The sequence below is a fragment of the Puma concolor genome, chromosome B2 (genome assembly GCF_028749965.1).
Source record: "Puma concolor isolate L17-30 chromosome B2, mPumCon1.1.hap2, whole genome shotgun sequence".
In the NCBI taxonomy this organism is placed as follows: Eukaryota; Metazoa; Chordata; class Mammalia; order Carnivora; family Felidae; genus Puma; species Puma concolor.
The window spans coordinates 65069701-65083186 of NC_141671.1; the positions used below are offsets into that span (position 1 = coordinate 65069701).

At 34.9% G+C, this 13486-nt stretch overlaps 1 protein-coding gene across 6 annotated transcripts in view; it reads left to right on the plus strand.

Moving 5' to 3' along the window:
* SMAP1 (small ArfGAP 1) overlaps nucleotides 1-13486 on the plus strand; it is a 251040-nt gene that overhangs the window by 92153 nt on the left and 145401 nt on the right. For 4 of the 6 annotated variants that reach the window (XM_086707184.1, XM_086707188.1, XM_025925397.2 and 1 more), the window contains one exon: nucleotides 5694-5827. The exons of 1 other annotated variant lie outside the window; for it this stretch is intronic. In XM_086707184.1, the coding sequence (XP_086563310.1) occupies nucleotides 5694-5827 (134 nt within the window). Of the gene's footprint in view, nucleotides 1-5692; nucleotides 5828-13486 lie in introns of those variants that run through there. One more of the 6 variants, XM_086707186.1, reaches the window with a different exon arrangement.

Below are 13486 nucleotides of genomic sequence, written 5' to 3' on the forward strand. Positions count from 1 at the left end.
CCTTTTCTTAAAGAGATCACGGTTTCTCAGAAAAGATAGCTAAAACAATTAACTGCAAAACATTGTGATAAATGTTAAAAAATTTGGGGGGGGAGTTGGAGAAGGCTTTATAGAAGAACCAGTCTTAGAAAGAAATTACATTTAGCAGTTAATGTTGTACTCTCCGTTCCTTATCTTGTTTTATTTTCTATTTATATAAAGAAAATTCAAAGTAGTTTTTCTGTTTGCTAGTCTATCATGGTAATCAGAAACTTAAGAGAAGTTCCTTCTCAGATGAGAATGCAGTTTCATCTTATTTCTCAAATGGTACAAAAGCTACAAGACAAGTTTATTCAGTATATTCACTGATGATGGATATGAGTTAAGGTGCTAATATTAGTGAGGCCAAATAACATCTTCTGTTTACTGGAGCTTTTAGTGTGATTGTGGTTATGAGATGAATAATATTAGTTTAGTTGATGCTAGCTTATTTGTGTTGCTTTTAGTGAGATAGTGATATGGATAACTCAAAATAACCCAATATTTGAATTTTAAATAAACTTTTGATTTTTTTCTCAGCAGATTTGATTCCTAGTATGTTAAAATAAATTTTCACAATTTGAGTCATATTCTCAGTAAGAGTAGTGAAAACAGATAAAGAAATATGCTGAATGCTTGAGTTAAAGCCTTGTCAAGAATATTCTAAAATCTTGCTATTCTAAATGTGCTTTGTGTATGGCAACATGGGCATCACTGGTTGTTTCTTAGGAATGCAGGATGTCAGATGCCATTCCAGGGCTACAGAATTAGAATCTGCATTTTCATAATATCCCTAGGTTTGTGTATGCACATTAGAGTCTGAGAGATACTGATCTAGAACTGACTTTGCCTTTCCTTAGCTTAGTTTGAGATACAGCTGTTACAATAATTAAACCTTCCAGGTAATTACCTATTTTTATTTCTCTATTTATCTTAGATTTTTGTGTAAACTTCAGAACAAATAGCTGGAAGTATTGTAAGTGATGGAGAATGGGGAGGCAACTCTAGCTAGAACAGTCATGAGAGTCCTCTGTAAGCAGGTAGTGTGTGAATTGAGGCCTGTACAGCAAAGTGGGCCAGACGTGTGAAGACCCAAGGAAGAAACATTTGGGCAGAAGCAACAACAAATGCGCAAGCATGAAGGCCAGACAGGGCATGTATAAATAGTATGTGAGTAGGAGTGCTATGGTGAACTTGAAAGTGCTATTAGAAGCCTTCTTCAGAGTCAGGGTAAACCACTGAGCCTGCCATATAAGGCCTCCTGCTATCATCTCCTGAAGCTGTCCCCAAATACTTTTAATACTCTAGTCTCCAGTCATACCAAAGTCTTCTACCATACCTCACCTTTGTTAACCTTTGCCAAGAATGTGTCTTGGTATATTCTGTGCCTCCTGCCTACTAGTCAGCGTTTAAATTTTTAGATCAGGCTTTGTCACGTATGTGAGACCTGCATGCCTTCCAGCAGACTTTGTCTCCTTAGTTGGAGACATTGCCCCTTATGTATATCGCCTTATGCTAAAATTGATACTCCATGTTATAATTAAGATTTATCCATGTTGAGGGGCGCCTGGGTGGCGCAGTCGGTTAAGCGTCCGACTTCAGCCAGGTCACGATCTCGCGGTCCGTGAGTTCGAGCCCCGCGTCAGGCTCTGGGCTGATGGCTCAGAGCCTGGAGCCTGTTTCCGATTCTGTGTCTCCCTCTCTCTCTGCCCCTCCCCCGTTCATGCTCTGTCTCTCTCTGTCCCAAAAATAAATAAACGTTGAAAAAAAAAAATTAAAAAAAAAAAAAGATTTATCCATGTTGATACATGCAGGTTATTCATTTTCAAATTGTATGGTGAGATAATCATACTAGTGAACATATAAGTTATTTCCAGTTATTTAGAAACCATGCTGCTATAAATTTTTTGGTACAAGCTTCTTAAATATACATGTATTAGTTTCTTTGTGTGTTTTTCAAACATATTCAGCCATGACCCAGAGAAACATTTTACAGCATGACTTGATTTATGTGTGTACGTGTGTCTGTATACACATATATGTAATCGATTTTTTTTTTTTTAATTTTTTTTTTTCCAACGTTTTTATTTATTTTTGGGATAGAGAGAGACAGAGCATGAACGGGGGAGGGGCAGAGAGAGAGGGAGACACAGAACCGGAAACAGGCTCCAGGCTCTGAGCCATCAGCCCAGAGCCCGACGCGGGCCTTGAACTCACGGACCGCGAGACCATGACCTGGCTGAAGTCGGACGCTTAACCGACTGCGCCACCCAGGCGCCCCTGTAATCGATTTTTTAAAAAAGTTGAACAAAACTATATTTACCCTTTGTGTGATGAACTTAAATCTTTCTTCCTTCTCTTCTAAAAATAAGTACTTATTGAGATTAATGAGTTGTGACGTGCCATATAAAATAGCTGCTGTAGGGTATGTTATATGTGAGTGTGTATGTGTACTAAATATGCCATATTACATATATAGCTTGGTAAACCTATGTGTATGTGTATCTAAGCATGTGTGAATAGATTGCCTTGTAGAAGGGTTTATTCATCTAGAACTTTTATTGGATTTCACCAAATTGTTTTTTAAGTGGTTATACCTATTTATACTTGGCTTGGCCTCCTCACTCTGGGAACTTAGCTTTTTCCCTTTGTGTCTATGGTCTTACAATAGCATTTACTTGGCAGAGTTGGTAAGTACTCATTGAATAGTTTGGTGAATGAAAATTAGGATTTCATACCAGTACTTGAATGACTGCCATGCTGAACAGTTATTATTTTATCAATTTTAGGTAAATTTTACAAGTCCAGTGTTATAGAGTGAATAACCCAATTGTAATTTTGGTTAGGCTTTTAAAAGTCTATTTTTGGTAGTCCCTGGGTGGCTCAGTCAGTTAAGCTTCTGACTTCAGCTCAAGTCATGATCTCACAGCTCAGAGTTCGAACCCCATGTTGGGCTCTGTGCTGATAGCTCAGAGCCTGGAGCCTGCTTTGGTTTCTGTGTCTCTCTCTTTTTCTGCCCCTCCCCCACCCACTGTTGCTCTCTCTCTCTCTCTCAAAAATTAATAAACATTAAAAAATTTTTAAAAAGTCTATTTTTGAAGGTCCCTGACTATATTAGTTAAAATGTGATAACTGTATTCCAAAGAAAGATGCATTGACAAAATTGCATTATTATTTCAATTGGTAAAAAACGATTGGGGCTAACATTTCCAGTAAGTGATAGCTGTTTATTTTTTCCTTGCAGGAATCAATAAAATGGTTTTTTATAGTTGTATGAAGCTGTGTAAAACCTGAACATCAGTTAACATTTAATTATATCTCGCTTTTTGTTCAATAGTAAATGGCCATTTTTTTCTATTACTGCTAGCATGATTCTTGTACAGTGCTTTTATACATTTGATCCCTTTGTCATCTTTGGTTATTGTAGAATGCACCACTCTGTTTGGTGCTACAACTTTTTACCTGTATGGACAGTTACTATCACATTGTGCAATTGATGCTTTCTAATTCATTCAGTCATAACATTTGCTGCATCAAAAAAAATTGTGCTATAGAGAAAAGTCTCCATTTATATTTGGCTGTGAGTCTAACATATTCTGAGGGGAATCATTCTATTTTAAGAACAAAAATGAACGAAGCCACACTTGGAGAGTGTTGAAAATCTTTTCCCATCAGCTCTGGACTCACTGCAGTTTTGGGAGTTGTCTTTTTCTAGAGGAGGAAAGTATTGCATTTTGATTTTCAAAGTTTCTTAGTATGACAATAACTTGCACTTCAGTAGTGCTTTAAAACTTTCAAAGTATTTTCCATACAAGACTCACCTAAGAATGAGGCAGCCAATGTTGACTATACTTAACATATGAGAACCTTGTTGAGAACCTTGTTACTAGTCCAGGAAAGTTTATGCAGTTCACTGGTGGCAGAGTAGGTTGAATACGGGTCTTTTGGTTTCTAATTCATTTCGATGCTGTTAGCCATCAAACATTTAAATAGAATATATCCTAGATGTTTCTCAGGTTATAGGTATCATTTCTGAAATTTAAAAGCAGGATATTTTGGCATAAATTGTACATGCGTAAACTACCTCTTAAGGAATTTTCGAGAGGAATGTGTGTAGTTTTACTGCATTGTAATTACTGAGTTTGGTGTTATTTTGTAGATTTAACTTTCACCTTTAGATAAAAAGTATGCACTTAAAACAGAAGTCTAGGGGCGCCTGGGTGGCGCAGTCGGTTAAGCGTCCGACTTTAGCCAGGTCACGATCTCGCGGTCCGTGAGTTCGAGCCCCGCGTCAGGCTCTGGGCTGATGGCTCGGAGCCTGGAGCCTGTTTCCGATTCTGTGTCTCCCTCTCTCTCTGCCCCTCCCCCGTTCATGCTCTGTCTCTCTCTGTCCCAAAGATAATAAACGTTAAAAAAAAAAAAAAAAAAAAAATTAAAAAAAAAAAAAAAACAGAAGTCTAACGTTTTAAAAAGCTTGGTTTTTATTGATACCTCTTACTGTATATAGTTTTTTCATAATCAAGTGATTTATAAAAATCAATTAAGTATATGTTTCTGAATAGTTGACATAATTGCCAGATACTACTTTTATTTTTCCATTTTTACTTTAATTATATAAGCAATATATGAAAATAATCATAAGTATATTTAAAATTATTGAGAAAATACATTCAAAGATATAAAGAATAGTATAGCTAGGGCTTTGTATTCTTGTATCCTTAATGTAAATTTCTGTACAATTTTTTTCAGAATTTTTTAACCATGATCCAAAGAACTGATATTTCATAACATACCTTAGTTCATATATAACCTTTCTTAAATCAGGGTTATATTTGGGATTTATCCATTTATAGACTTCTTGAGGCAGATGTTATTGTCCCTCATTCTTTCTAACAGTTGATTAAAAAGTTTTCCCAATGTGTTGAATGTAAAATGGGGGTTGTTGTAGTTTTAAAGGGCATTTTCCCTAACTGCTAGTGAGATCATGCATATTTTTATACGTTTATTGTCCATATATTTCTTCTTATGTGAATTACCCATTCATATCTTTTTGTATGTTTTTCTTTTATGTTGGTTGTCTATTTCTTACTAATTTCTACATTTCATTGAAAACTCCTTAATTTATATTTGTTGGCAGTCTTTTTTTTTTTTTTTTTTTTATTGAGAGAGAGAGAGAGAGAGAGAGAGAGAGAGAGAGAACAAGTTGGGAGGGCCAGAGAGAGAGTAAAAACAAGCTGGGAGGGCCAGAGAGAGAGGGGGACAAAGGATCTGAAGCAGGCTCTGTGCTGACAGCAGAGAGCCTAGTGTGGGCTTGAACTCACAAACTGTGAGATCATGACCTGAGCAATACTTTACACACTTAATAAAGAACTTACTTTATACTGTGGGACATTACTGGTCCTGGTTTAACTATGCTAGTGAAAACACTATTCACATAAATTAGTTTTAAATTCTTAGGTTTGGGAAAGTTTCTAGAAAAGCAAAATTAGTAAACTCATTAAGGTTCTTGAAGGTTGATTTATAACCTTGCAGCCAGTGCCATTGTAAACTTTGAGCATGTAGAATTTTGTAAGGCTCCATTGTAATTGTATAAAAATCAGAGTGTCTCACTTAAATGCTGTCATAATATTTATTTTAGTTTTTAATATTTATCTTTGTTTTTTCTCCTTAATTAGGTCCTCGATGGGCTTCCTGGAATATTGGTGTGTTTATTTGCATCAGATGTGCTGGAATCCATAGAAATCTTGGGGTTCATATATCCAGGGTCAAGTCAGTCAACTTAGACCAATGGACACCAGAACAGATACAGGTAAACATTTCCTTCCTGAGAGATTATTTAAAATATTTAAAATGAGGGGTGCCTGAGTGACTCAGTTGGTTAAGTGTCAGACTTCGGCTCAGGTCATGATCTCCAGGTTCTGTGCTGACAGCTCAGAGCCTGGAGCCTGCTTCAGATTCTGTGTCTCCCTCTCTCTCTGCCCCTCCTCTGCTTGCACTGTCTCTCTCTCTCTCAACAATAAATAAGCATTAAAATTTTTTTAAAAAAATATTTAAAATGAATTTAAAATCTTTAATCCTTCTTATATCCAAGGGTTAACATTGCAAAGTAGTATATTAAAATGATATGTGCCACATATACAATTTGGATGTTACTTGAATTGTCCACTCACAAATGTTTATTTCTTTTTGGGTATGTAGTGAACTCAGTTTTTAGTCTATTCTTACCTAAAATGTTGATTTTGAAGTCTTTAAAAAATGAATTCCTTTTCTTTGTGTTGATGAAATTAGCTGGTATAATTCCATACTCTGTTTTGTTATTCTGTCAGTAGAGGGAGCCTGGGTAAAGATAAAGAATAAACCACCTCTTGCCTAAGAACTAACTTGAAAGATTTCCCTTCTGTACAGAAATGTTCTTGATTTTCAAACAGGGCCCAATAGTTGGAAGATAGCCCAGTTAGCAAATGTTCTAATGACTGATTTGGATTGTTTTGAGTGGTTTAGCATTGTTAGAGATAAATCTGTAATTTGAAGGGCTTGCCATTTTTATAGTGTGACAGTCTTAAATTCTCAAAATCTTTCTAATACTTAAGGATAACTGCTAAAATAAAAATATTTATTTCTACTGGTTTTAATTTGTAATTCACAGTGAATTTATACTACTTTTTCTTATACCCTTTTTGAACTAGCCAAATATACAAATATATATTGTTGAACTTCAGTGATCTCCTACATGCCTCCAATCAGAAAACACCAAAAAGAACACAAAAATTGGCACGGATAGGGTGAGGTAAGGGTGAAAGAATAGAATACAATACTGAGGGGAGTAGATCATATAAAAAAATAAAGATTTGGTTAAAAAAAGTAAAACTTTTGTACTAAAGACCTGTTTATGCCAAAGTATATTCTAGATAGAACCAAGATTTAAATATTTAAAAGAAATTAAATCTTAGAAGTATTTGGAAAAAATAACAGATCTTTAGGCTGTAAAGTCAAACAGAATTCATTTAGTTCACTCTTAAGGTTTTGAGGTTTTTGCTGGCTAGGGCATAAAGGAAATATGACACTTTATGTATTTTCATGATCCTTGAGGAGAAAAATTATTTGTTCTATCAAGGAAGCATAGCTTTTTGAACATTGCATATAAGGCACTGTTCTTGATAGCATGTCTATAGTAACTTTGGTAACAGATTTCAAATGTTTTTTCTTAAGTTGTCTTCAAGAAAATGTGAAGTGTAGCTTGAAAATGCAACTTGGTGTTTGTATTGGGTTATGGAGGTACAAAACATTCAAGACCCAAGGTATATTGCCTTTTAATGGTTCATTTCACACTAAGGATAAAACATGAAATCCATGGACAATTCAGTTCTCCAGAAATAATATTTGTCTCAAGTAAGCTGTTAAAAGGGGTTGAATGGCAGTTTATTTGAGGTAGACAGCTGTTCTTTTCCTGTAGCTTAGAGCAGAACTTCCCAGTCAGAGGGCTACAGTTCACTCATTTTCTGTGGAATAAGTTACCGTTAACAACAGCAAGATACTGAATTATTAAAAATGGAAGGCTTTTGAAAACAATTATTAAGTAATACACAATTTTTGAAATTGTATTTGGACACAATTTGAATGATTTTCAACTGTCAGTTTCTTGAAATAAGAATTATTCTTTTGGAATGCAAGACTTTCGATGAGTATCACCAGAGAATGCTCTGTATGACTTCATATACCACACTGCTCCTCTTAAAGATCAGATCTTCTGTGATAAGAAATAAGGTTAGGATGCGCTCAATTAAAAATTAAATAAGTAGACAATGAAGTTTTAGTTTTAAAAAAAAGTATGGAGAAAAAAGTATAGAGAAGGTTAATCACACAGACAAATGAGCATGACATCTAATATTCTTGTGGTGGGCCTTGTAAGTACTTGTTCTTTAAAAATCATTCTGGGACTGCTGTTCTATAAAAATCCCCCAAGGTTCCATTCTAAAGAGCACAACCTTTATCTTAACCTAGAAAATTTTAAGGCAACTGATTCTAAAAAGGCAGTAGAACAAAGTGATTTAGAAAGTTGTCTCTAGATAGTTAGGTTGCCACAGTTAGACCTGGATGAGCTTGACAGGATACTTCACCTCAGGGTGCCTCAATTTCTTCATTTATGAAATGGGATAGTGAGAGTATCTACTTCTGTAGGTTGTTGTGAGGATCAAATAAGTTAATATGAGGAAAGCATTTAGAACAGCACTTGATACATTTTAAATACTCGATGTTAGCTTATCAGTTATTAGTAGTATTCATTCATTTGTTCATTAGGTAAAACCCTCAGTACTGCTGCCTTGAGTATCTTTCTGATCCACGCAACATAGCTTCTTAGTAAATCCACTGTGATGAATTGGCTGTTAAATGTACTACTGAGTAAATAAATAAATTGACTCGTGTGGTATTATTGAGTATAAATTACTTTTTTGAGAATATTTGTGAAGTATAATTAATTCATTTTTAGTAATATTGCATGTTAAGGCATTTTGAGATGATTAGGTGATCATATTGGTTGTCTGTTGAGGTTGCTCCTATTCAAATTTAAGTTTATCCTTTTGCCTGTAATGGTAGGTATGTTCCATTTAATCCACTTCTATTTATACCTATGCATTTTATTTTTTTTACTTAAAACATTGAAGTATAATTATAGAGACAATAATTTACAGATATAAGTGAGTTTTATGTGTCTTGGCAAACGTCTATACTGTGTCACCAACACCCCAATGAAGATATACAGAGCATTTCCATTATCCTAGAGAATTTACTTGTGCCAATTTAGGGGCAACTACTGCATTGACGTCTGTACCTTTAGGTTGCTACACGCTGAGATTTTTATCTTTTGGATAAGGAAGAGTGAAGATCACAGTGTGTTTTAGTTTTCCTTATTCATATGACATTTTATAAGAATTTCTTTGATTTAAAAAAGAAACAAAACTTAAGAGATTATTATTTGTAGAGAGAATTACTCTACTGCATATAGTTCTACCCTGTGTCTTCCCTTACCACCCCCCTGCCCCGCCAACATTTCATGAAAATTATACTTCTAGTTTTCAAAGATGGTACTTAGTTTTGGGTAGTTATATATATTTTTAGATCTTTAATAGTAAATGTGGAAACATGATTTAATCTCTGAGCCCAGTCAGACTATAAGTAAAAATGTTCTTTTTTGTATCTCTGTAAAATGTAACTATGTAATAAGTTTTACTTCAAAGCTTCTTATCAACTGATATTATACGTATACCATATTTATGTCAGTTTTTTATATACATGTTGTGAGTGTGTGAACCAAGTTTTAGGACATCTGTCATATATCATAGCTGTGTTAAAATAGCTATATGCTTATTTTTGAAAGAAAATAATTTATCTACCAAAACTTATTTTGATTTTTATTAGTATGGAAATAGAGTTACTCACCTTACATTTTAATCAAAATTCTTTTTTGAAATGTGGTTCATGGTCAGATTAAATGTCTTTAATTTTGAGTTTATTGTCAGGCACTTTTCAAATTTTTGGAAAGGACTATGTACTTTTATAAATACCTTTAAAAAAATTTTTTTTAATGTTTATTTATTTTTGACAGAGAGAGAGAGAGAGACAGAACATGAGCAGGGGAGGGGCAGAGAGAGAGGGAGACACAGAATCCAAAGCAGGCTGTAGGCTCTGAGCTGTCAGCACAGAGCCTGACGCAGGGCTCGAACTCACAGACTGTGAAATCATGACCTGAGCCGAAGTCGGATGCTCAACCGACTGAGCCACCCAGACACCCTTATAGCCTTTACTTTTTATTATGTACTGGTTTGTTAACCCCAAGTATTACCATTTTCCTACATTATTTAAATTTTTTAATTATTCATTTTTCAGTGCCTTATTGAAGGAGTTAAAATGAAGAATACCTTATTTTTATTACAGAGGAACATTACTTGTGCTCTTGTTTCTTAGCTTTGTGCAGAGTCTTGTAAATGGTACTAATGAAACATCTTAGTGAGATTTTGTCCCTATGGCAAAGTATACTCCATATATTTGGTATTTATCGTGATAACATTTGGACCACTTTTAATACTTTATCTGTAAATCTTTTAGTAATATTCTCTCTCAGGTTGTTTACTACTGACTAGTGTCATTTATTGGTATGGTACTTAGTATTTTCTTGGGAACACCAAGGCCACATAACTGAAATTTATCGTTTATAAAGTATATCATGGGGAACTTCACATTTGAAATTGCCAGTCTCCATAGATACATGATTTATCCTTAGTGAACTTGCCTTCGACATTTGTAGGCATTTTTACCCCATCTTAATATCTTTACCATTTTTACTTTAGCTTTGACTATATTTTGGCTGGAAGGAAAGGTCTTTATTTTTTAAATGTTTTATTTATTTTTGAGAGAGAGAGAGCGAGCAATCGCAGAGTGTGAGGGGGGAAGGGCAGAGAGAGAGGGAAACAGAATCTGTAGCAGGCTCCAGGCTCCATGCTGTCAGCACAGAGCCTGACCTGGGCTCGAACCCATGGACAGTGAGATCGTGACTTGGGCTGAAGTGGGAGGCTTAACCGATTAAGCCACTCACGGGCCCTGAAGGAAAGGTCTTTAAATCCAACTGTTTTCACATCGTTGTTTCCGATTGTAACAAAAGAATAGAAGCTTTCTTTCCTCTCATTCCATCCACCCCTAGTGTTTTTGCTTTAACTTGCAGCTTTTTGTTTTCTTGTTTTAGGGACAGAATAGTAGGGGGTTGGCTGCTAGTTTCTCTGCCTTTATTTTCATTTGCAGCTTTCCTTCCTGCTTTTCCACCTAAGAATTATACTTATTTGGAGGCATATTTAAATTCTTTCTTTTTCTTTGAAATGTATTACTCACACCCTTCTGCCGTAAAAAAGTCTTCCTAAAATACCATCTTCCCCTCAACACACAGCTCTTGGCTTGTTCAGCCACTGAACATTTATTAAGTACTCACAGTGTGCCAGGCACTGTATTCTAGTGACTAGCTCTAATCTTCCTTTAGCAGTTGAATTTCTCAAGCAAGATCTTTACCCACTATTTCATTTCTTTACCTTACTTCTGCTTCTTTTAACTCATTTCTAGTCCCATCATTCTGCTAAGTATGTACTCCTAGAGAATACTAGTTTACCCCTAATGGCCAAATCCAACTCTCCTCCCTACTCCTTGGTCTTCCTGCTTCACTTGATACTACCCCCTGCCTTCTTGAACCTTTTTCTTTGTAAAAGAAGTTGAAGTTACTATTCTACATCTTTTATTTGGTTTATTTAGTCTCCTTTTTTTTTTATTTTTTATTTTTTTTTTTTTACTATTTCTTTTTCTGTTTTTTTCCCCCTTTTGGACATTTTCTACAGTTTTGTCTTTAGCCCTATTGTTCTTTAGTCTTTCTCCATAGGATAACCCATTTACTCTCACGGATTCACCTGTTATTTTTTTATGCAGATGGTTCTCCCCTGTCTTTCCAGTAGTGACTTCTATAGTGAATGTCAGTTATTTTTTACATTGCCTGTTAGAGACCTTTGGTATTCATGGATTTATCATTCTTAAGAAGCCTTGGATATCTTTGATATGAAGTGATTGGTAACTTTCCCAGGCATCCATTTTAATTGTATTAATTGTATATTCTATGAGGCTGGAGTTGGCCAATTCAGTTGATTCCATAGCACTGGAATTTCACATGGCTTTACATATCTGTTCATCTTTGTGTATTAAGTAATTCTTGTGACATAATTAACAATTTTGTTGCTTTATGAAAAATGCTTTGCTATGAAACAAAGGAAGCTGGCTATTAATGCGATGATAGAAATGAAGAGAAATGAATAGATATGACCAGGCATTTTTTTTTTTTGTCAGATAACATTATGTGTTTGAGTAGAATAAAGAACAGAATATCAAAATTAACTGTTGCTCTATAGCAGTATCAATAAAACCTCTATATGTTTCATATGGAAACAGGAAAAAAAGATTTATGAAATTGTTTCAGTGTTTCAATGTAGGAAATTTTGGCTACAGTCATAGTTATTAATGGGTAGCATTTATAAATGTTAAGATTGGAAGATGCCTACTAATCAGCAGCTTGACACATTTAAAATTTAAATAATAATCTGATTGTTCAGACTGGTTTCTTAGTTAATGTCATTATTCTGATTAATCTTAAAAGCTTGTGGTGTCCTTTGATTCTTACTTCTCTCTTTTGTGTGCCTCTGTATTCCATCAGTTCTTAATTCTTTTGTTGGCTTCTGTTGCTTTCCATTCTCATTTCTCCTGCAATGTCCACAGCTCTAGCTTATTCCTGATCTTCCTATTCACTGTCACCTCCCCATCAGTTTTACCTACCACATTCAGAATAATCTTTCTGGAACATTGCTTTGGTCGTTTGACTTCTCTTCTGAGAGATTTGTATTGGTTCTCCTCTGAGAATCATAAAAGTTTTATTTTCCTTAAATTGGTAATCATATACTTCTGCCATCTGGCTTCATTGTGTGTCTGTGACCTTTCTCCAGATGCTCAACAGCAGATCTCTTTGGCTGTGTAGAGACAGCTGTTCCAGTTGAATTCTTCTGGTGGTGTGTATGTTTCTTTTTTGTTTTGGTTCTGCTGTTGTTGGAAATGTTTTTTGCATATTCCTTTTTTCAAACCAAATCTCCATTCTTTAAAACCCAATAAATCCCTACTGTAATAAAGCTTCTACTAAATATGACTTGTGCCTAATTATCTACTACCATATATTGTTATTTACCTTTGTGCATGTCTGTTGGGTTAATTGTAACCTTCCAGTAGTTAGAAACTGTATCGTATGTGTATTTGTAGTCCTTGTGATGGCCTCCAGAATGCTGGGAACACAGTATGTGCTTAATTTTTGTAATAGCACACTGAGAACAATCTTTGGTTTGATATAATTCTGTGAGATAATGTTTGCTATAGTTAGCACTGAATGGGGTAAATGGAGAAAATGAAAAAAAAATCAAGCATATGCTCTCAATTTGTCCTATATTATTTATACAGTCTCTCTTTTTTTTTTTTTCATTACCTCTGTCCTTTTCTTCCCATGTTCCTATATACTTTTAAATTCTCCACATACAGTAGCTGTAGGGAGTATAACTTAAGCTAGTGTGTGGAAGTTCCAAGGTAATATATGCAGGTACTTGAAAGGCAGTACTTTCTAGTATTTCAGGCCATCCAAAACTGAAACTGATTGCCTTGAAAAGTAATGATTTTGCCATTATTGGAATGGTTTGTGCAGAGGCTGGGCAACCACTTGGAAATCTGTAGCTGGGATTCAAGCACTGAATGGGCAAATGAGAAATAATTTAGATGACTCTGAAGTCTCTTCCATTCTTGATCTTGAGATTCTTTGATTGTATGTTCAGTCTCTTTGGTTACCACAGAAATTGAAATAACACTTTAATTATTTGCGTTTGAATAAGAATGGTATATTACAGTTAGA